Below are 24,418 nucleotides of genomic sequence, written 5' to 3' on the forward strand. Positions count from 1 at the left end.
GTGTCACATGGCGGGGAGCTGCAGGACAGGCAGCCTGCCTGGTTCTGCATCCAGAAAGAAAAAGTGATGTTATTGGAAGGTTTTTATGTTTGGGTTTTTTTTTTTTTTTAAGGTTCTGTTAATGAGACTGAGGATGTTTTCTTCTTTCCCTATTCTGCTAACATTTCCCTCAGAATGGATATTCTTATGTAGTTCTCTTCTGTTAATTGCTTAAATGTCATTCAGGAGAATAATCAGTGCTATGGACTTTAATCAATGTGTTATTGGTGTATAGGTATTTTGTTTATCAATCGCAATGACAATAATAATAATATAGCAATAGTATTAGATGATAGATATATAGCATGGTATCTTTTTAAGAATGATGAAAATTATCTCTAGGTAACTCAGGTGTACATATCTGTGATTGTATCAAAAAACAATTGAAATTTCTCAAAGAGATATATAGAAGATATGTCAACATAGTTTTGTTTAAAAATAACAAATTAGTAAAGATGTAAACACAGCTAAGATGAAAATAACTATCTAGAACAAAGCTGTGCATAATTTAGCCGACAGATGATAAAGGGCCACCTCCTAGGAATGTGCTTTCCTTACTAAATGTGGGCCCATTTCAGTTACCCATTTCTTCTTGAGAAAACCTTGATAGTTCTATTAACTAATGTGCTTGGTTATAGAACTTGTTTGCATAAATTGTTTACAAAAGTATCAGTATCTTTAATATCTGTAGACTCTGTAGTGAAGCCTCTTTGTTTCTTGTGGTGGCTGTTTGTGCCTTCCCTCTCTTCTTAGGTAATATAGATGGAGCTCAGTGGTTTTGAGGAAATAGCTTTTAGCTTTTTATGGTTACCTCCTTTTTTTTTTCTTGTATTTATTTTATGTATATGAGTGCACTGTCACTCTCCTCTGACACACTGGAAGAGGGCATCAGATCCCATTATAGGTGCTTGTGAGCCACCATGTGGTTGCTGGGAATTGAACTCAGGACCTCTGGAAGAGCAGTCGGTGCTCTTAAACACTGAGCCACCTCTTCAACTCGGGTTACCTCCTTTTAAGTTATAGAATTCATCTTCTTTATCATTGTGTCCCATATATTTGTTTTGATTTTGATTTCTTCCCATTTCTCTGGTTTATAAAGGGACAGAGGCCCCTTTTTTCCCTCAAATTTTGTTCATTTTTATAATGCTTTGTTAAAATGGCTTCCTCAAACTTTATCCTTCCTTGGCTTGGAGTTATGAGCTTCAATTTAGCATAAGTGTACATATATACATATATGCTTAATTATTTCTCAAGGTACTCTAAAATGTCAAATATACACATTTTCTCTAAAGAGTCTACTTCTTTATTTTTACTTTTCTATGTAAAGGCAACATCCGATGCTGACCTGAAGGAGCACATGGTTGGAATCATATTCAGCAGGAGTAAACTGACTAACTTACAAAAACAGGTTAGTTACTAGCTTTCCAGCTAGCTGTCTTTGTCTCTTAGCTTCCCTGAGGACTTTCAGTTTATAAAATGTCCTCTAAATCTGAGAAGGCTTTTAATGCTCCATCTCCATTGGTCCTGTAGAGAATGTGTCCTCTCCTTAAAAGAAATGACCGCAGTGTCATACTGCATCACTTGAGAGTCGGGCATGCTTTCCTGTGCCTGTGATTCCTGCACTGAAAAAGCAAAGAACTGAGCAGACGTTGTGAGGCCAGCCCAGCCTGTGTAGTGCAATCTTGTCTCAATATAAAGGAGAGGGAAAGTCTATTACAAATTTGACTCTTACTTCACTGTCTCTGTTGTTTCATTTGTTATCTCTGTTTTCAGCAGGTGCGTAGGTGGCTACCAAGCATCTTTGTTGGGTAGATTGATTGGTTAATTGGTTGATTGGTTGATTAGTTGATTAGTTGATTGGTTGGAGGCGGAGCAACACTATGGTATCCAGACCTGCCTTAAACTCACAATCCTACTCTCTTAGGATCCCAAGTGCTGGGGTTATATGTGGGAGCTGTTACACCCCCGGTACAGTATTATACTTTAGTCATAGTAACCAGGTATAACAAACATAACATTTGTATTTTATTATATTCCTTTTTCTTCTCATTTTCTCAATCAGGAAGGAAAGAGCTAAGCTAATAATATTAAATTACTCGTATTAATACTTTTAAACATAAGTATCCAGAGAAGTAAGTCTAGGTTTTTAATATATGAGAATGCTAGGTGACATAAAAATAGCATTTCAGAAGACAGATGGAAACCGGGCACAAAAACACACATCTGTGATCTCAGCTATGTAGATGATAGAGAGAGGAGGACTTGAATTTAATGCTAGCCTGGTTGGTATAGGGTAACTCCATCAAAAAAAAAAAAATAGGGAGATGAAAAATACTGATTTTTTTTTTAACCCTCATATTACTTTTCATAACATTAAATCTTTTTTAAAGGAAAAAGCAGCATAAATTTATATTTTATTTTCCTGCTTCATTAACTTGGCTGTTTATATCAGATGATTTGGTTATTGAGATTTGTGTCATAGTTTCCCCTAGTTTGTTCCATTATTTTTAAGATGAGTTAAGAAAATAATATAATGGAGAATATACTGGCAAAAAAAAAGTTTTAAGTCAGATATTAACCTGCATAGTTTGCATTTTTTGCTTATTCTACCAAAAGTAAAGAAGACCTATGAATAAAACTCTGTATTTTCTCTTTCCTTCACATAGGTCTGTGCACACATCGTCCAGGCTATTCGCATGGAAGCCACAAGAGTTCGTGAAGAGTGGGAACATGCCATATCCAGCAAGGAAAACGCCAATTCGCAGCCCAGTGATGAAGATGCCTCCTCAGATGCTTACTGCTTCGAGTTGCTCTCCATGGTCCTGGCACTGAGCGGCTCCAATGTGGGCAGACAGTACCTGGCTCAGCAGCTGACTCTGCTTCAAGACCTTTTCTCCTTGCTCCACACAGCCTCCCCGAGGGTCCAGAGACAGGTGAGCCGGCACTCCCGCCACTTAAAAGTTTGAAGACCAAAGACCATAAACGTGAACTTTTATTATTTTGCATTTTGTTTCTGATCAAAACTGAACTCCATGTTTATTTCTTAAGATTTGTTCTAATTACTAGTGTCGTGTAATAAATAGTACTCTGAGTATTGACTGACTTCCTGCCAAGAGAGATCTTATGCCATTTAAGAACAAAGGTAAAAGGCTTGTTTTTGGTTTTTTTGTCATTCTGTTTTTGGTGGTAGCCACCACTCTGAAAATGCTTAAATTATATTCTTCTTAAATTTAAAACTATAAATTATTAAAAGTATTAAGTTAATTTCTGTTATTTCCATGGATTTTAAAGCTACAGAATAGTAAGGAGCTAGGCATATTTTACATGAGAAGTATAAAGTGACAGTGTTTACATGCACTTTTTCAATCTTCTGATCAGGTGACCTCCTTACTAAGACGTGTTTTGCCTGAAGTGACTCCTAATCGTCTGGCCAGTATCATAGGAGTGAAGTCTCTTCCCCCAGCTGACATCAGTGACATCATTCACTCAACTGAGAAAGGAGACTGGAATAAGCTGGGTATCTTGGACATGTTTCTGGGATGCATTGCCAAGGCGCTCACTGTCCAGCTCAAAGCCAAAGGGACCACCATCACTGGGACAGCAGGCACCACTGTGGGCAAAGGAGTTACGACAGTCACCCTGCCAATGATTTTCAACTCCAGGTTTGTCATTCTCTCAATTTTAGTATCAAACACTTAAAACATCCCAAATTTTACTGTTGCCTCACTCACTAAATAACATCCGTGAGCAACTAGCTATATGTACAAATGCAGTGTCAGGCAGGAAGATGACTCAGCAAGACAAGACACTTGTGTGCAAGGTTGGTAACCTGCATTTGATCCCCCTAGAAGTGGAAGGAAAGAGATTTCATGAAGATGTCCTCTTCTGCACACATTGTGGCGTGGACACATCTCTTGAATGCATGCGCACCCTCACACTCTAATATTAATATTTTTAATTATTTAAAATTACTAAATTAACTGAGCAGTGGTGGCACAAGCATTTAACCACAGCACTTGGAGGCAGGCAGCTCTCTGAATCTGAGGCCAGCTTGGTCTACAGAGTGAAGAAAGCCAGGGCTATACAGAGAGACCCTGTTTTGCCGCAGACCAAACTCTGCCGTGGGATAACCAGGATTCTTTTGGTCCAGCGGTGAAATGACACACAGACACTGAGGTGGTTTTTGGATCTGAGTGTGTTTTTTGTCTTGAGGCATGAGTCTTTAAGCATGAGGGTTTGACATTTACATATCAAAAGATGTATCCAGTAAAGCAGTCCCAAGGAACAATTAGCATAACCATTTGGCACAAGGAAGTATAAAACCAACCAGATGAAAGGTTTTTCTGTGTAATAGGTTGAGAAGCTCGAACACAGACAACAACAATCTTCTTGATATAAACTTTTAAAGAGACTTTAAAGGGCATTTTGTGAAACTCTTAAGTCTAAATGAGTCTCCATGAGTAGTAAGTATCCTGGATCACACCTGGATAAGTTAAGAATGTTGTTTTAGCCAAAGACCCCCTAGGTGGGGTCTGCAGGACAAAAGCAGTTTCTTTCTACCTTGCCCAACACCCACTTGTTTGGCAAGGACATTGTATAAGGTTCTTCAGATGTAAATATCTTCTAGTCTGGGCTTATTGTTTCAAATCCACCTGTCCTGCAAGGGTGACCATAAGCATCAAAGAACAAAAGAAAGTTGTATTTTTCATGAGTCGCTAGTTAAACTAGCCTCTTCTTAATAACATTATATCTTTTAAATTATGTCCAATGACTTATAAGCTGATATACAGCCAAGACACGTGAAATATATTTATACCACTGTGCTAATTAATGCTTTTCATACCATCGTGTCAGAACCATACTACATTTATACACTGTTGGGAGGTAATAATTATGTAAACGACTGGAGCAAAACGTTGCAGAATTTTCTGGCTAGTGACTTACTTTAAGATGGATTCTTTTACATCTTAATTTGCTTGGTTTTTCTTAGTCCCAGCTACTAAGAAGGAAGAGAGTCTAGAAGTAAAATTGCCAAGTGAGATTTACAGCTTCTGAATAGAGGTGTTCTGGAGAGCCCCAGAAGGCATTTCTCCCCTCAGTCTGTAAAACTTTGCCTTACAGAGTTTACTGGGGCCACTGCAGCATTGTTTCAAAAAAAAAAAATCAATCAATTAATTAATAAATGAGATAAAATTACCAAAATTTTAAAAAGAACTATCATAGAATATAGAAAGTAAGCTTTTTAGGTAACATTTGGTATTTGTGTATCTGTGTTGAAAAATATTGTTTTTCACTGTATAGAGACATAAATTTCAGGTTTATGTTAATACTTTCCACAATAACAATAAAAATAGAAGATAAACTTCATATCACTTAATACATTATAATTCTTTTAAAATTCTACAAAGACAAATTTTAGAAGAATGTTTTTCTAATCTTAAATTTTCACTAATACCAAAAGTTATATAGAAAAAGATCCACAGATTTGATATATAACAGTAAGTGTATTTGTCATACATGCTATAAAAATGTTTTTAAATTGAAAGACATACCTGGAAAATATCTAAAGTTACATAGTAGACTATTGGCCATAAGATTAAAATAATGTTTATAAAAGGGCAAAGGGCCAATAAGTGTCAGTAACACTTTGTAGAAAAAGTTGAAAATGTCAGTGAACAAAGGCACGAGGAGGATACAGATCCAACAAGTGCAGGTGGGCAGGCCAGGCGGCTCAGCTAGCACAAGTGTAAGGACAATTAGACTTCCTGTTCACAGCTTCATAGCTGCCAGAACTTAAGCTATAAGCAGTGGGCGTGAACTGTGTGCTGTCCCAAAGGTCAGAGACTAGACAGAGCCTCCCCTAAACACACCTGCCAAGCAGACTAACAGCAAAGGGCGAGCTCTAGGCTCAGTCAGAGACTATCTCCATACAAGGTGAGATATGATGAAGGAAGATACCCAGGAACAGTATGGGGCTACATACACATCTACACACACACACATGTCATACCCAAGAACACACACACATGTACATACATCTCACACACACATACTTATATAAAAACAACTTTTTAAATAGCAAAATATGTATAGAGCTTAAGAACTTTATGAAAGAATAGACATTTGTAAAGGATCCTGTTTATTTTTATTTGATGTATATCAGTGCTTTGCTTACATGTATGTGCATGCACCACATGCATGCAGTACCCTGAGTGTGAACCTCTTGAGACTCACAGTGGAGGGAGAGAATGAACTCTGAAAGTTGTTCTTTGACTTTCTGATCCCCATAGCACACTTATACATACAGATACACACCAAATAAATAAGAGTGTAATAAAAATCATAAAACATTCTAATCGATTCAGTCAGTTAAACAGTTATAATGCTCTGTGGTGAAATAACATTGTTTTCTTTATAGTTACCTCCGACGAGGTGAAAGTCATTGGTGGATGAAAGGCTCAACTCCTCCTCAGATCTCGGAGATCATCATCAAGCTTATTAAGGATATGGCTGCAGTAAGTCCTTCCTCCTGATGACAGCAGCAGGGAGCTAAGCAGGAAGCTGCTTCACTCAGAAAACAGCTTACTCTGCTAAATTAATAAAAGTACATTTGTGTTTAAGTTTTATTTAAAGACTATTTTTAGGACACTCACTTCTGTATCATTGGTCTTATCAGTGGATGAGAAATTTGTCACCAAAGTATGCTCATTTCAAACTTCTAGTTAATTTACCTGAGAATTTAGGTAATTTTTCTAGGACCTTAAAACATAAAATGTCTTCTTCCTAAGGAAAGAAAGAACTTGTGTTGGAGCATACCCCCATCCAAAAAAAAAAAAAAAAAAAAAGGAAAAAAAAAAAAGATTCCTAGAAGTTTCTCATTGTCTGCCACTGTGAGTTTTTAGGCCTTTAAATTCTTCACTCATGTCCTTTACCGCTATCTTAAGGTCCTTGGGGGACAATCTGGGGTGCAAAGGACAGGGAATTACTCCACTGAGTGTCTGGGTCCATTGGGGTCACTTTGATCCCATGGTATTGTGTCTTTAGGAGACAGCCTGAGGAGGAGGCAGAGGGGACATTGTAAAGGAGGGCACACCAGTTAGTGGGTTCACTGCACCTGGAATGAGAGAGTCTGGGGGAAAGTTGAAGTTCTAGTTTTTTCTTAACTATGGATGTTTTCCTAGGCTTCATAGCAAATAGGCATTCTCTAAGAAGTCCATTGAAGTAAAAAAGAATGTTTTGAAGAGCTGAATTCTGAAATGGAGTATTGGTACTCATTAAGTCTCTGTATAGCTGGGGCTGGAAGGATAGCTCAACAGCTGAGAGCACTAACTGCTCTTAGAGGATCTAGGTCACCATGCCCACATGATGGCTCACAGCTGTCTGTCATCCCAGGTACACATACACACACACACACACACACACACACAACACACAACACATACATACATTCAACCAAACATATATACATATATATATATATATATAAAAAAAATAAAAATAAAATTTTTTAAATATTTTTACTGAGGACTGTACCCAGAATTATGGGGTGAGCCTCTGTGTGCTCTTAGGCTCCAGAGAGAGCATCTAGGACTCTCTTAGTTAGTTTAAAGTTAGTTTAAATATCAAGGTTCCCAAGCATGGAACCTTATGTGTACCTTTAATTTTTATCCAATTATAAAAGAAAATGTCCTTGCACATATGGAAAAGCAATGTTGAAGCTTTAAATTTGTATTTGCTTTACAATCATCAAAGTAGAGATTAGCAGCTGCAGTATTTCATAAGATTGCAAAGGATTTGTAGTTTGTGTCCTCCTCTAAAAGCACATGGTCTTGGTATCAATAAAGATTCTCTTTTGAGAGGTGATTTTCAGAGAAAAGGGTTTGCTATAATGACAATTCTGGTTACTTAATAAGATATTCTTTCCTGCTCATTAGGGTCACCTGTCAGAAGCCTGGTCCCGAGTGACAAAAAATGCTATTGCAGAAACCATCATTGCCTTGACCAAGATGGAAGAAGAATTTAGGTCTCCAGTGAGATGTATTGCAACAACTAGAGTAAGTTTTTGTTGTTGTTGGTCTGTATCATTATGTGTGATCAAGAAGGCAACTTAATCACATTTGTAATTAAATAAGTATTCATCAAAAAATTACTTATGAATTAAATGTGATAATAATTACTGTTCACTGTTGGGTGTATAGTATCAACTTTTGTTATTATTTTGGAAGCTGAGGATATACTGGTTAGAAAAGTCTAAATTATGCAGTGTTTATTATCTTTCTACTGACCTATTTACCATAGCTTACCTTAGTAAATTGAGTAGTAGTTATATTATGCTATGAGAGACTGATGATCCTTCAAAGACAGGACTGCCTCTGCCCAGTTCTTTGGCCTAGAGAAATGGCGAGCAGTTCAGAGTACTTGTTACAGAGGGTTGGGTTCAGGTCAGGTCCCAGTATCACTTAGTGGCTCACAGCTACTGTAACTCCAGTTCTAGGGGATTTAACATCTACTTCTGACCTCAACATGCATGCAAGTGTGTGTGTGTGTGTGTGTGTGTGTGTGTGTCTGTCTGTCTGTCTGTCTGTCTATACAGGAAAAATGCTCATGCACATAAAATAGAATAAATAAGTCTAAAAAATGTTTTAAAACAGTACATCCTAATTTTAGGTAGGGTTGAACTTTTGAGGAAATAGGGTTGGAGTCTTTAAATGAGACATCTAATTTTTAACATAAGGTTTTATGAGCCATATACCTCCAAAGGTGATTTCAGCTATTGCTGAAGATGGCAGTATGACACACTACTGGAAATCATTTAGATTAATTCTCTGAAGTCTGTAAAAGAAGTAAATTATATTTTATTAGAGCAGAGAAATCCAGTTTATGCTACCATGCTTATGGGCATGACACTTAAAACAAGTATGTTTTACTGTGACCCCCTTCCTACCACTCAAGAATTATTTCATTCCACATTCCCTTTTCACTTGCATAGATTCTTTTCTTTTTTCAATGTTTTCTTAATGAATAAACATGTCATTTGTGTGTAAAACTGAAGTCTACTCTTTATATCCCTCAGAAATGTTAGTATTTCATATATCTGTGTCTTGCATCATATGTGTACATCTGTGATGATATGTGTGTACAGATGCTTGTGTGCACTTGGCACATGTATGCAGGTCCAAGGACAGCCTCAGGTGTTGATGTGTATCTTCCATCTTGTGAGATAGTCGCTTCCTTGTTTATAGCTGCCTCAGTTGGCTAGCTCGCCTGCAGGCCTTCGGGCTCCCCCCCCCCCATCTCCTTCTCCTCCTGCCCAGGGGCACTGTGAGTGACTACAGACCTGCTCTCTCGCGCTCAGCTTGACATGCATCCTAGCAGTTTGGACCCAGGCTTTCACACTTGTATAGCCCCTGCCATCACCATAGATTTTCTATAATTTTCTGAAATTTATCAGATATTTATTTATGGCAAGGTGTACAAAGTAGGTCTTTTGAGACAACAGACTCCTGAAAAACTGCTATTATGTACAATAACCTAATATGTACCCAACTACTTATGGAACTGCAAAACTAGCTACTTATCAGCTCATCGGGAGTATAGAACTTCAGACTCTGTACTAGCTAGGAAAATATACAGTAGTCATGCACAGTAAATATTATTCCTATAAATGAATTGATTACATCATTGGTAGAGGTAACTTCATATCAGGTAAATAATGGTGATTCTATACAGAAATAGTCATTTATTGAGTTGGCTCCATTGGTGTGTGGCACATATGCACATCAGGGAAATGCAAGTGCTACTAAACATCTGTGCATGTCCAAATGGATCGAGCATTTATGTGGCTGTATCTCTGTCAGATATCAAGCATTTCATAATTGTGTTCCCATCCATAATTGAGTAATGCAGCAGCCTTCCTCTTCAACAGCTCTGGCTTGCCCTGGCATCACTGTGTGTTCTTGATCAGGACCATGTGGACCGCCTCTCCTCAGGGAGGTGGATGGGAAAGGATGGGCAGCAGAAGCAAATGGTAAGGTCGGGAGTGCGCTGTGAGAACTTTTTTCTTTATAGTTAGTGATGGTTTGTGGGGAAAGACAGCATATCGAACTCTTGGAAACGTATATCCAGCTTGTCCAATTCACCTCATAAACCTACTTCATGCTTTAGAAATCTATGGGCTTTTATCTGATTATATAAAAAAGATTTTTATATAATCTTTTATATATCCTTCTCTAGCTCATGCTTATATCAGCAAAATTTGTAACCTGACTGATTTTTGCTTAAATGTGATTATCCTGAGGACAAAATAAAGCAGCAAACCAGCTAAAGGAATGGTCTAACATACCCTCTTCAAGTGTAAACAGAGGAGGCACAGGGGCACTGCAGGCATTCATGGGGCGTGATGGAGTCCTCTCAACATTTCTGATTACCTTTAAAAAAATTTTTTAATGAACTGTGCTCATTTATCATTCATGAGATTTGGAATAACAAGGAGAATATTAAGTCACTAAATAAAGTCATTTTCTCCCTTTAATCATTGACCCTGCATACACATTAATCTTATTGAGTAATTCTCAGAGATTTTGATAATCCAGTATACTCCTACAGTAGTTCTGTTTTACACTCAGATTCTAAAAGTCTTGTAGATTTTAGAATAAAGGCCTTCAATATCATAAATATACTAGTTAGGTTCAGTTTGTGGAGGCTTTCTTGTGAGTCTAAAGTAGCATGTAAAAACATCTTCCAGCCTATGTGTGACAACCATGATGATGGTGAAACTGCAGCTATCATCTTATGCAACATCTGTGGCAATCTGTGTACTGACTGTGACAGATTCCTTCATCTGCATCGGCGAACAAAGACTCACCAAAGACAGGTGAGCTTGTCTTCCTAGCCAGAACTCTGAAATCATGTGGGAGCGAACCAGGGGAAGTGGACTTTAGAATTTATGGCCTTACTTGGTCCTCAGTGGTCTCACTAACCACTGATGCTGAATGATTATGTTTATGCTTCTACCCAGAAACTAAACACATTCAACCCTTTTCTGTAACGGAACAACAGGTCTTCAAAGAAGAAGAAGAAGCTATAAAAGTTGATCTTCATGAAGGCTGTGGTAGAACAAAACTGTTTTGGTTGATGGCATTAGCAGATTCTAAAACAATGAAGGCAATGGTGGAATTCCGAGAACACACAGGTAAGAGAGAATTAAAGGTTAAGAGGAAGATGAAGCTTGTCTGCAGTGTGGGATAAGTCGGCTCAGGGAGGGCACTGCTGGGGAGTGGCCTTGTGGGGTAGGCTTTAAGACTCTTGTCTTAGCTGCCTGGAAGCTAGTATTCAGATGAAGATGTAGAACTCTCAGCTCCTCCTGCACCATGCCTGCCTGGATGCTGCCATGTTCCCATCTTGACGATATGGACTAAGCTTGGAACCTGTAAGCCAACCTCAATTAACTGTGGTCCTCATAATAGTTGCCTTGGTCATGGTGTCTGTTCACAGCAGTAAAATCCTAACTAAGACACTAGCTTATCTAACAGGAATAATTCTGAGTAGTACAGATGCTAAATAATGGCATCTGACCACATATGTTTGTAGATACAGACAGCCATCTATGTTAGAAAGAGCATCAGACAAAAAGTTAGGAAATCCCATTTCCCATGAACCTGCTGTATAACTGTCTTACTTTTGTACTGCCATGAAGAGATACCATGGCCAAGGCAACTCTTATCAAAGAAACATTTAATTGGGGGTTTGCTTACAGTGTAAGAGGTTAGTCCATTATCATCATGATGGGAAGCAACTACATTGTAGGTACAATGTAGTTGTGAGCTTTACATCTGGTTCCTTGAGCAGGCAGGCAGGCAGACTGGGCCTGGCTTGGGCTTCTGAAATTTCAGAGCCAATCCCCAGTTATACACTTTCTCCTACCAGGCCACACATCCTAATCATTCTAATCCTTTTAAACAGTTCCACTTCCTGGTGACCAAGCAATATATGAGCCTATGAGGGCCATTCATATTCAAACCACTCAGCAACTAAGTAATCCATTAGCCTCTGTGAGGTCCATTGTCTTAGACTGCTTACATCTTTGTAGTGAGCCTGTGGATACCATGACTATACTGTGACATAACTGCAAGGTCCTATGATTTCCTGATACTTCAGTCTCTTCTACAGTTAGTACTTCTCAGAGCTTACTAAATAGTTGTTTCGCTAATTGTAATAATGAAGGTGAGCATTGCACCGCTTTAGAATATACTTTTGTATGTCCGGTACACTTGAACCTCACACAGTTTCGTTCTCTTTGTTTATAAGATGGAACCTTACATTTTATGAGCTGAACCCCTCACTTTCAGCAAAACTGCTGTCTGTCAGCCATCTGTCCTAATGACACAGTTTTTCCTGTTGGCCTTGAGCATAAATCTGAATTAACTAACTATATACAGGTGACTCATGCTACAACATACACCTCTTCTCAAACCCAATTTGTTTTTCTCCTGTGATCTGTCAGTGGTCTACATTAACAAATATAATATTGACCTTTCCTTTTATATAAACACTCCTTTCCTTTTCCAAAGAATGTTCTGCAGTCATTTCTGGACTCAGTGATTGTTACTCGAATTTGTGTGCCTGTATTCAAAAATAATCACAGTCTTTAATCTTTATTTTAAGGAATTCTGATTCTTTTTTCAGTATTTCAATGTATTTAAAATTTTTTTGAAATTGCAGAGTTCCTTGGGTAGGTTTTCCTATTTTCCAGCTTTTATAATCTAGTCAGATTTTGTACTGTCTTGTAATTTTGTTACATAAAATTATTCAAAAACTTCTCTTTATTCTATATACTTTATTTTTTAATTATAATATTTATCTAGTGTTGTACATGTTGGGTAAGGGTTTGCCAGACTTGCTCATTCTGCTACCTTAACTAGATATATAGTCTCTTTCTTCTGCTAAAAGGCTATAGACCAGTCAAGTTTATTTGGTTTTAGATTTATCTTTTTTACCACTTTAGTGAGATTATTAATTAGGGCAGCTTCCAGCCCTTAATAACTGAAAGAAATCTAGCTTGCTATTTCAAAATTATCTATAATACTATATAAAAAGCATGACTTTCCTAAAGATTTTTTTTCTTCTGCTTGCACCTAGGCAAACCCACCACAAGCAGCTCAGAAGCATGCCGTTTCTGTGGGTCCAGGAGTGGAACGGAGTTATCTGCTGTCGGCAGTGTTTGCTCTGATGCAGACTGCCAGGTAGGCATCTTGTTAGAGGCTAGGCCATGTCAGGAAGGAAGAGTGTATATGTTCTCACAAGGCATCTGCATTGTTTAGTAAGGGTTGTCATTTTGCCTCAGTGCAGTTTTCCTTTGCCACGGCCCAAAGGTGACATGTTGTGATGCTTGTTCATTACCACCATTAGTACTTAATTTTTTTCTGGAAACAGCTAAGGTATCTGCCAACTTGGGACAGCAGAGATGGCTCAGTGGCTAACAGCACTCACTACTCTTGCAGGGGACCTGGGCTTGATTCTCAGTACAGGCCTTGTATGAGTAAACACACACACACACACACACACACACACACACACACACACACACACATACACTATAAAATATACATCTGCCCAGAAATCCATTGTCTTTGTTCATTTGTTTGCCTAAAGTAAACCTGTAGTGTCTGAAAGAAAGGTTTTGCATGCCGAATATATATGCTGTGGAATGTGGTTGGTACTCCAGTTACGAGACATAGGTGGGGATGTGTTTGTTTGGAGTTTGGCCACTGGTTTGGGAAAGGGGCCAGTGATAAGATTTTTACATCTGAACATAGTGCCTATGTGAAATGCCAAATCAACTAAAGTCATAGTTCTGCTTTTTTTTCATAGTTCACTTTTTATCAATGCTGTTCTTTTATGTTGAATGAAATCCTTTAATTACATTAAAGAAAAACACTGTTAATCCTAGTTTATATTCAAAGCATAGGAATAATTATTGTTGTTTTATTCTAATAGGTATAATGTTCCTGTAATGTTGTTTGGAGGAATTAATATAGTTAATCTAACCCTGAGGTTACATGCCTTTTTAATCATTCTAAGACTGCTATAATTCATCTTCAATAGGAATATGCGAAGATCGCCTGTAGCAAGACGCATCCATGTGGACACCCATGTGGAGGTGTTAGAAACGAAGAGCGCTGTCTGCCCTGTCTGCACGGCTGCGATAAGAGCGCCTCCACCCTGAAGCAGGACGCTGACGACATGTGCATGGTCTGCTTCACCGAAGCGCTCTCCGCAGCGCCAGCCATTCAGGTGCCTCAGCTTGAAAATGTGCCTAGATTTACACAGGAGGGGATGGGACCACAGTTCTCAAGTGAAAAGATGATTGGAACATTCTTTAGATGGCCAAGGGAAAATGGCCTGTTAATATGTGATCCTTAGTTGATGCTGAGTAGTTCTGTTGCTTCACGTTCTGCCTCCCATTCTGTAGGTCCAACCATTGGTGATTGTGTGAGCCTACTTAGAACGTGCTTGAAGAGAGAAATGATCAGATTATCAAGTAGATAACTTCTCCTTAATTTCTGCAATGCAGAATATGTTGTAGCATATATACCTACTCTGTATATAGATAGCAATGTGTACCTCACTACTTAATAGAAGTTAGTGCTATATTTGCTAAATAAATGTTTGTGACATTTTTGACATTTATAATTTCTTTTCTCTATATGTTAGCTAATTGAATAATTTCACATTTTCCTGACCTAGCCTATTTTATACATGTAGCTGTTATATAAGTGGCATTAATACATGACTAGAAAAAAATTAGAATTGAAAACCTAGCCAATAATAAATGTCTCAAGTGTAAGTTTTCAAAGCCCTGACATGCCTTGATACTAAAGTGCTTGGTTTTTCTCTTCCCTCTGTCACGCAGCTCTCCTACATAGGAGAGTCTCTTCATTACTTCAGTGTGGTCATGACTGCATTTGCTCACTCACGTCCTTGTCTTTCTCTTTAAGTTGGACTGCAGTCATGTATTCCACTTACAGTGCTGTCGGCGAGTTTTGGAAAACAGATGGCTTGGTCCAAGGATAACATTTGGATTTATATCCTGTCCCATTTGCAAGGTGTGCAAAGAACCTGAACTTACCTACTTTTATATCTTTTCATCTTTGTTTTCATCTCAGATAGTTATCAGCTTCTCCTGGCATCCTTCCCTGAGTCTCCATTAGTGCTGTCCTCATCATCCATGTAGAACCTGAAAACAGTGCACAGTCTCTCTAGAGTGTTTACTGTTGGGTTAGTAGAAATATACCTCTTTGTCAACTGTTCCCTTACCTAGACCACTGGTTCTTAACCTGTGGGTTGCAACCCCTTTCGGGGTCAAATAGCCTTTACAGGGTCACCTAAGACTATCAAAAACCACCGATATTTACATTAAGATTCATAACAGTAGCAAAATTACAGTTATAAAGTAGCAATAAAAATAATTTTATCATTGGGGATCACATTAAAGGGTTGCAGCATTAGGAAAGGTGAGAAACTGAGACCTTTGTGGGTGGGAACACCTGAATTGTCACCTAATTGTCAGGTAAAAGCTGGCTAAATTGAAGTAAATATTTCATATATGGCATGAGGAATGTTAATTAAGTAACACTGTGTACTAGGGATGAATGCAACACTAGTTCAGACCCACTAAGAGTTATGTCACACAGCTGTGAGGCACTAACAGAAAAGGAACCTCTACTGCTTGCAGGACCAGTGATCTGCTTTTAAAATGTGAAATATTGTTATTCAGTGCCTTTAGAACTAGTTAAAATAAGAACATTTCTCTGGCATTACAACACATCTCTAGAAAAGTAGTAATGGAAGTAGAGAACTGCTGAGGCAGCCTGTAGTGATAAGAACGCCCCTTCACTAAAGACACTATCGTCTTCCCATTGCTTCTCTCTGTCTGACTTTGTAACACTCTGTTTTGTTTTGTTTAACCTTCCTGTTTATGGGCAGTTCCAATGGAGTTAATATGAAAAATCTCAGCCCAGTCTTTGCTTACTTAGAATAATAAAAACGAATTACAGTATTTTGTTCTCCCTTCTCATGGTGCCACCATGAAGATAAAGTCATATTTATGAGCCTGGGAAAGGCAGGGAAGATGGTGTATAGAATATGATCATCTCTTACCTGACAAGACCCCATCTCCATGGATCCAAAACACATTCCCAACCCACACATGAGGTCATGTGTCATATTTGTAGAAACAGGATAGCCTTTGTTCCAAGAACAGATAAGACTGAGAAAGATGTATTTCAGCCAGAAACTACAAAGTCAAGAAATGGAAGTGTTTTGTGCAGAGTCCTTATTCTTCCATTTTCCTTGCTCTTGGCAAAATAGAATTTTTTGAGGATTTTGCAGTAGTGCTTTATAGACAGTGAGTTTTCTAACTAGTTATCTCCTGTTACAGTGGTTGGCACTTGAGTATACACTAAGTATTTGTTGGACTCTTACATAAATGCTTCTGTTAAAAATATACTTTTTATTTCAGAACAAAATAAATCATATAGTATTAAAAGACCTGCTTGATCCAATAAAAGAGCTCTATGAAGATGTGCGGAGAAAAGCCTTAATGAGACTGGAGTATGAAGGCCTGCACAAGAGTGAAGCCATCACGACTCCTGGCGTCAGGTTTTACAATGATCCAGCTGGCTATGCCATGAACAGATACGCATATTATGTTTGCTACAAGTGCAGAAAGGTATGCCAAAGTGTTAAGATCCTGAGATTACCCATATAATCAAGTTGAATTGTATAGTGACGTATAATTATTCTTAAACCTTAAGCTAGAATTTAAAAATGTGAAACTTTGATGAAGTGTTTCAAATTGAAGTAATTAATTTAATTCGGAAGAGGGGAATACTTTTTACCTAAACAAACTTTTTCTAAAGCGTATAGTATTTCCATACAAAGGATACGCTACGTCATGACAGATCTTACTGTGTGATACTACTTGTTCTTCCATGGCTGCTCTAACAGCAGCCTATTGGTCACTCATGTCTTACCAGTACTCCTTTAAGACACTGCTCCTCCTTGTTTGGGGTGTTCACTGCTACATTCATGACTTTACCTACCACTTATGCCATTATGACCTTCCAGATTCTTTGGGGATTTTACTAGACATTTGAAGTTCTCACAGGTACTTCAGTGTTGATATCTGATATGATACATCAGCCTTCATTTCCCAGTGTGTAATGTGTGTCTGCAAAATCTTCTGTCTCTGCCTACAGATTTCTGAGTCCTAGCTTCCTGACACATTTTGAATAACTCTATCTTCTTCTGTGACTGTAGTATCTTCCTGAGCTTTTCTGTGGTGTTCCTAAACTCTATTTCTTTCCTTATACTACTGCAAGGAGGTTAGTTTTTCTAAATCTCAGATCTGCCTGGGTCATTCTTCTCCTCTAATCTTGTAGCATTGCCTGCCTCTCCTCACCTCCAATAACATAGTGAACAATATACATTTCTCCAAACTCAGCCATGACTGTGCCACCACTGCTGCCCTGTGCTAATACAGGTTGCTTCTCTCTCTGGAATCTTCTTCTCTGCCCTGCTGCACTTTTACTTTTTTTTTTTTTTTTTGAGTTCCTGCAGATGCTCCTTTTTTTTTATTTACATTTCAAATGATTTCCCCTTTCCTAGCCCCCCCACTCCCAGAAAGTCCCGTAGCCCCCTTCTCTCCCCCTGTCTTCCCACCTACCCCTTCCCACTTCCCCGTTCTGGTTTTGCTGAATACTGCTTCATTGAGTCTTTCCAGAACAAGGGGCCACTCTTCCTTTCTTCTTGTACCTCATTTGATGTGTAGATTATGTTTTGGGTAATCCAGGTTTCTAGGTTAATATCCACTTATTAGTGAGTGCATACCATGATTCATCTTTTGGGTGCACTTTTACTTTCATTGTAACTCTATACATACAGCCCGTCTGACTGACTGGAGGATTCTGCTCCTGTCCCTCTGCGGTGACATGTGCACACTTCCCAGAACCACCACCTCTGCGTGCAGTTCTGCTGCCTTGCATCCACGCCCACAATAACATAACCCCCGTTATTTTACTGCTCTACTTGTCTCTCCGTTTCTTAAGCTCTATAAAGACAAAGGATGTATCGTTTCTGTTCATCTATCTCCAGTCCCTGATGCTAGTCAGTACTATGAATACTAGATTAACTAGAGAATGAATAAATGAGTGAAGGAATGATATGCAGTCCTGAAATGTAATAAAGAAAACTAATGAATAGAAGGTAAATAGGTTAGGCAGGCATATGAGTGTACACTGTACATACAAGGCAAGACCCAGGCCATACATTTGTCAACACTATATTGTCACAAATAATAAAACTCCATTTATGTATAATTACCATGTACACATTATAAATGAATATTGTGCTACCCCTGGGGTAACAGTCACGTGCTTAAGACATAGAAACCTCAAGCAGTTGGAATAAGCAGATGGGCCTGGGACGCGCTGGCATACTGGAAAGCCACATGTACTGACAGATGAGCATTCAGACTCCGCCACTGGAGCCCGTCTGCTGTCCTGTTGTTCTCATGTGGATGGAGACAGATATTGACTCACCTGGTTCACTCAGTAGGGACCTGGCCTTTTGACTGCAGGCATAGGGAGCATGCAAATTGTCTCAATTTCTTGGCCTCGTTTATTTTGTGTCAAAAGTAAAATAAATTGGCCATCAAGATAGTTGCATTCATTCTGGTGCTCATATTAGATATTTAGTTTTTGACTGTAGAGTAGATTTACAAATATGAGCAGTATTCTGAATAGAATTTCTTAATTTTTTTGTTCATGTCCAAAATTGTATGATCAGAAGAGGATTGACTTTTTTTTTTTTGCTTTCTTATTAAACAATTAGAAATTAAAAAGAATTTTAATTCTGCTCTAATTTATTCCAGGCACACTTAATTGTGTATAATTGTGACTTAGGAATTGATATGCATGTTTTAAGCAATAAAAGGGGCCATGTTGTATAAGATTTCAGAATGAGAAAAACTCCCAATTTTTCTCAGAAAAAGCATCATTTGTATTTACTACTTGATACCTTATTCCTCATACTTGTTTAAATATTGTATATCTTCTCATCATTTTCCTTTAACATAATTTTTTAGACTCCCTCCTTCTGAAAGGAGAATATCCGCATTCCAGAATTGAAATTATTTTTAAGCCAGACTTGGTGGTGCGCACCTTTAATTCAGCACTCAGGAGGCAGAGAGCTACACAAAGAAACCTTGTCTCATAAAAACAAAGTAAATAGATAATAAGTGAACGATTAGCTTCATTTGCACCCAATTCTCCCTGCAGTCATCAGTGTGGACACCACATACTTGGCCTTAGGGAGTGTCGCACAGTCACTGCAGCCACACTGCCCCCCAGGCTGCTGTTTCATGGACACACGGTTTCTCCACAGGCGTATTTTGGTGGCGAGGCTCGCTGTGACGCTGAAGCTGGACAAGGAGATGATTACGACCCCAGAGAGCTCATCTGTGGTGCCTGCTCTGATGTGTCCAGGGCTCAGGTAGGCAGATGTTAGACATGTCACAAAGTCACAGCTGGGCCTACAGAGATGGTCATCTTCCAGGGAATCCAAGCCTCAGCAGGCAATTCATAGCCTTCCATAACTCCAGCTCAGGGGGGTGGGGGGCAGCCTCCAAAGGCACCGTGATATTCACAAACATACAAACACCTACACACAATGAAAAATAATAAAATTAAACCTATTTTAGTCAAAATTTTGTCTTTAAGACCAATTCTCCATAATCCCTGCTTCAACATACATGTAGTCTATTCTGATCCATATCAGGATTGTGCATGAGCTTCTAAATTTGTTCATGAGTATTATTCTTTTTAATATTTTTATAGTTGCCATTCATGAAGTGATCAGTATATTTACTTATTCATTTATAAACCTGCACTCAAACTTTTCGGCTTTCCCATCCTTAATGAAACTTTCACAGTATTCCTATGAATTTGGTAGATAGTACGATATTATTGGGCAACTTTCTAACCCAATAAAACATCGATGAGGAAATGTAGTTTGCTTATTAATCAGACAGATTGGATGGGAGGCCGAACCAGAACTTGAGGCTCTGATTAGATCTTTTGGACTGCATGTTTACTCCATAATCTTTTAACCTATACCATTGCATTCTTGATCAGCATTCAAAGCTACATGTGTTCTCAAAATATTGATTAATAAGCTATACACTTCTTAAACTCACTATATGTGTCTTCAGCTATCATAAGTATTGTTGAAATACCTCACTCTAATCTTGTGTTTCCCTTGCCTTTTTATATAGATGTGTCCCAAACATGGAACAGACTTTCTAGAATACAAATGTCGCTATTGCTGCTCAGTAGCTGTCTTCTTCTGTTTTGGAACAACACATTTCTGTAATGCTTGTCATGATGATTTTCAAAGAATGACCAGCATTCCTAAGGAAGAACTCCCACACTGTCCTGCAGGTATGTTCTCAATAGTTTAAGCCCACAATAATCTATATAGTAATGAGATTTAAAGACTGAGAACTCTGTTTCTAGTGTCAGTTTATGGTTCCTGAATAAGTTAAGAAGTTGAGGTCATGTGCTAGGAGCTGTACTGAAACATCTCCTGGAGCAAGAGTGACGTCTACTGAGAAGTAGAGGAAGCAAAGGAAAAGTCAGCCATGTGACACTTAATGTCTTAAATCCTTAAATTCTTGGCAGAGTCAAGGAAAAGGTTTATATTTTAACTCTCGGGGGCGGGGAGGGGAGACAAGTTCATTGCAGTGCCTTGCGTACAGTAGCAAATACCGCACCACTGAACAGTCTTTGTAGTTTTTATTTGATGAGAAGGTCTCAGTAAATTGCCCAGACTAACCTAAATTCACTCTGTAGCCCAGGCAGAGACCCCAGACCTGCAGTCCTTCTGCACAGACTATGATGGTTGGGGTTATAGGCCTCTCTATCAGGCCCAGCTTGTGATGTTTTGGGACTTTGGGGGGGGGGGGTCTTTGTTTGTTCTCCTTAGGAAGATTTCCATACGATAGGAAGAGTATTTATTTGAGGTAGAATACCTAGGAAATGGTAGCAGAGTTAGAACCAGAAAGCTAAGGAAACCAAAATATCTCCCAAAAATACAGAGGAAAACACTGTCCATGGAGATTAGGCAAAGAAAAAAATGAACACAGAATCCAGGAATCTAAAAAAATAGGAAGCTTAGGGTCACAGGGAAGGGAATACCAGGCTACACCGGGGTAGAGTGACAGGTGAGAAGAGAGAAATGAGATTGGAGGAAGACCTGTGTGTGAGCTGAGTGTGTTGCTGTAAATACACGCACATGTGGTCATAGACAGCTTTGCTGAAGCTCTGAGGCTCACACACCCTCTCACCTTGGCTTGTTAGAGTACAGATGGGAGGCCCCCTCAAGCAGGGCAGTAGCTTCACCCCTCAGTCACAGCCTGCGGTCCTCACCATGGGATATACCCCCAACAAGACCGCAAGGGGCAAAAGGCTCCTACAACAGTAACATAAGGAAAATGGCACTAGTGTCTAACAAGGGAGTGGGCTAATATTACTAAACGCTGTCAGTATTTAAAAAGAATAGGAGGGAGGAGACAAATCCTGGCGTCTCTTTGTACTGACGTGTGTAAAGCCTAAGACGTAGTGCAGGTGATAAACACAAAGATCAGTATTTGCACTGTGCTGCCTTTTGGAAGAAAAGGAAAAGAAGAGATATATACTCATTTATATGGGCAAAATTTTAGAAATGAGAGGATAAACAGGTGACTCAATCCTATAACATTTTGACTTATATGCAGTGTATTGCCATTTATTTGTTTCACACAAAAATTGTTACACTGGTTTCCATTAAAACTCCTCTTTAATTGGTGGCAGACTGTGAAAGAAGCAAATGGAGAATGTCATTGAAGCAGGGTGTCAGGGTGACTGTAAGAGGAGAGCCAGGGCAGCGAGGAGCGGAAGGCAGCGAGGGCAGAGATTCTCAGGGAGAAAGGGGAGCGTTCCGCAGAAGTTGTAGGTCAAGGTCTGGAAAGAAGCAGGAACTGGGAGAAAGTCCACCATGCTCCCAGGCCTAAGGACATGGGAGAAGCCTGGGCACAGCCACTCTCAGGAGAAAAATTAAAGGCAGTGTCATCAGGGAAAATCCATGTTTTACTAATAAAGGAAATTGTAGTTTTTTAAAACAAAAATGCAAAAAATGATGAAGTTTGCAAAGAAATAAGTGTTTAAGGACAAAGTTGTGGGGTGTAAGCTGAGATGAGAGGTCACACCAAGACAGGACTTCCACTGCATGCAAGGGACTGACCACATGAAGGACTTTGTCCTTACACAACTCAACTCCCAGGAGTGAGTTAGACACAAGAGTTAGGGGGAAGGGCTGGAGAGATGGCTCAGCAGTTAAGAGCACTGACTGCTCTTCCAAAGGTCCTGAGTTCAAGTCCCAGCAACCACATGGTGGCTCGCAACCATCCATAATGAGGTCTGACGCCCTCTACTGGTGTGTCTGAAGACAGCTACAGTGTACTTACATATAACAATAAATAAAAAAAAATCTAAAAAAAAAAAAAAAAGAGTTAGGGGGAGTCTGTGTTGAGTACTGGTAATGCTGGTTAATGTCATCACGGGCCTGCACTGTGCTGTCGTTAGCATATCATTGAAATATGTAAATAGAGAAGGTCAGGTATTACTTTGACATTTGTATGCCCCTACTTGATTTCAAACCTGTGTCTTTCCCACAGTGATTCTTTCCAGATTACTACAGTTATTGTAACATTCATGTTTTAAACTCAACTTGACTTTGCTTCAGATACTTAACAAATGGCATTAGAAGTCTTCCCATTTTGCTAGTGTCTAATTAGTTTTTCTTCAGTGAAGGTAGAAGAAGATGAAAATGGCTTATTTATATTTAGGTTTGATTTTTACTTGTAAAAAGAAATTCCCCCACAAAAATTTGTTGTTGGGTTTTTTGTTGTTGTTGTTGTTATTTTTTTTGATGCAGAATAATTTTCTGCTAGATTAAGGTTAGAGATTTTTGTGACTGATTTTGATCATTGCTCCTTAAAACTTTATAGCTCAGGACCCTCTGGGTCAGGGGGCATTTCCCTCCATGTTGTCTGATGTACATACTCGGGTCCCTAATGCCGAAGCTTGCATGGTGAATGTATTTGTGCTAAGAAGAAACTTGGGTTTAGCTTGTTAATTCATAGACATGTTATTTCGTTGAATAAGCTGATTTTTATTCACATCACATTTATCGAGTATTTAAAACTACATCCCTTTCCCTCCTTTACAATGTGCACAGGTCCCAAAGGCAAGCAGCTAGAAGGAACTGAATGTCCGCTCCACGTTGCTCACCCACCCACGGGGGAAGAGTTTGCTCTTGGGTGTGGCGTGTGCAGAAATGCTCACACGTTTTAGAACTTTCAGATCCTTTTGTCTACAGAAAAGATAGTTGCCTTCATCCACTGGGAAGATACAGTGAAGGTTAAACTCTGCTCAGGATCAGAACGGGACCATTTTACATTCTGAAACCGAACCATTTACAGTGCAGGAATGATGCCAAATACCTTGTACATAATTCTTGCTACGAACATTTCCCCATTATTTTGGTTTATCTTCTTCGAACCAAGACATCAAACTTGTGAAGTGTTTGCATGTGGCCATTACTGGCCTGTGAAGCATTGGACATTATAGATAATTGATATAAAAGGATCTCCATACTTATGGACTAAGAATGATGCTGGCTTTCAAGAAAAAAGAAAAAGAATCACTGTTTATTGTATACTGCCTTTTTGTAATCCTGTACAATTGCATCACGGGTGGGTATAAAAAGAGGAATATTCTGGTTTCTTTCCTGGACTGTTATTTAAAAAAAATTGTGTTAGTAAGACCTATAAATGTAATAAGTATCAGACTGTATATAAAGCTATCAATGTTTGTCCTGTATAAGAATTACTAAATTACAAAAGCAGTTTCATTTAAACTTCTAGGTTAAGTTTGAGCCTGAAATTTTAATGAAGTGCAATACTGAGTGTGCCTCATTATCTTGCAGCTGTAAACATATTGGAATGTACATGTCAATAAAGCCACTGTACATTTTTATACAGTGATAAAGTCGACGATTTGTGTAAAGTGTTTTTTGAAAAATAAACAACTTATGAAGCCTAAAACCCACTAATAACACACTCATAACTTTTCTGTCTGGGAAAATAAAAATATCAGTAAAGCACACTGGTTTGATCTGGAACAAAGATCATGAAAATAAATATCCAAAGCTATATCTTCTCATAGACACCTATGCCAAAGACAGAGAGAAGCACTTAGGGACTGAGTGTGCATCTGTCTTA

At 38.7% G+C, this 24,418-nt stretch overlaps 1 protein-coding gene across 13 annotated transcripts in view; it reads left to right on the forward strand.

Annotated features, from left to right (window-relative positions):
- The window catches only part of Mycbp2 (MYC binding protein 2), a 228,396-nt gene extending 204,206 nt beyond the window's left edge, over positions 1-24,190 (forward strand). For all 13 annotated transcript variants that reach the window (XM_052190750.1, XM_052190753.1, XM_052190751.1 and 10 more), the window contains 15 exons: positions 1,367-1,447; positions 2,706-2,972; positions 3,418-3,701; positions 6,458-6,554; positions 7,974-8,093; positions 9,965-10,066; positions 10,784-10,912; positions 11,098-11,230; positions 13,177-13,280; positions 14,143-14,331; positions 15,036-15,143; positions 16,559-16,768; positions 19,483-19,590; positions 20,372-20,537; positions 23,374-24,190. In XM_052190750.1, coding sequence (XP_052046710.1) covers positions 1,367-1,447; positions 2,706-2,972; positions 3,418-3,701; positions 6,458-6,554; positions 7,974-8,093; positions 9,965-10,066; positions 10,784-10,912; positions 11,098-11,230; positions 13,177-13,280; positions 14,143-14,331; positions 15,036-15,143; positions 16,559-16,768; positions 19,483-19,590; positions 20,372-20,537; positions 23,374-23,489 — 2,214 coding nt within the window. In that variant the 3' untranslated portion in view covers positions 23,490-24,190. The remainder of the gene's footprint in view (positions 1-1,366; positions 1,448-2,705; positions 2,973-3,417; positions 3,702-6,457; positions 6,555-7,973; positions 8,094-9,964; positions 10,067-10,783; positions 10,913-11,097; positions 11,231-13,176; positions 13,281-14,142; positions 14,332-15,035; positions 15,144-16,558; positions 16,769-19,482; positions 19,591-20,371; positions 20,538-23,373) is intronic.
- The last annotated feature ends 228 nt before the right edge of the window (positions 24,191-24,418 follow it).

Source organism: Apodemus sylvaticus, chromosome 8 (assembly GCF_947179515.1).
Source record: "Apodemus sylvaticus chromosome 8, mApoSyl1.1, whole genome shotgun sequence".
NCBI lineage: Eukaryota > Metazoa > Chordata > Mammalia > Rodentia > Muridae > Apodemus > Apodemus sylvaticus.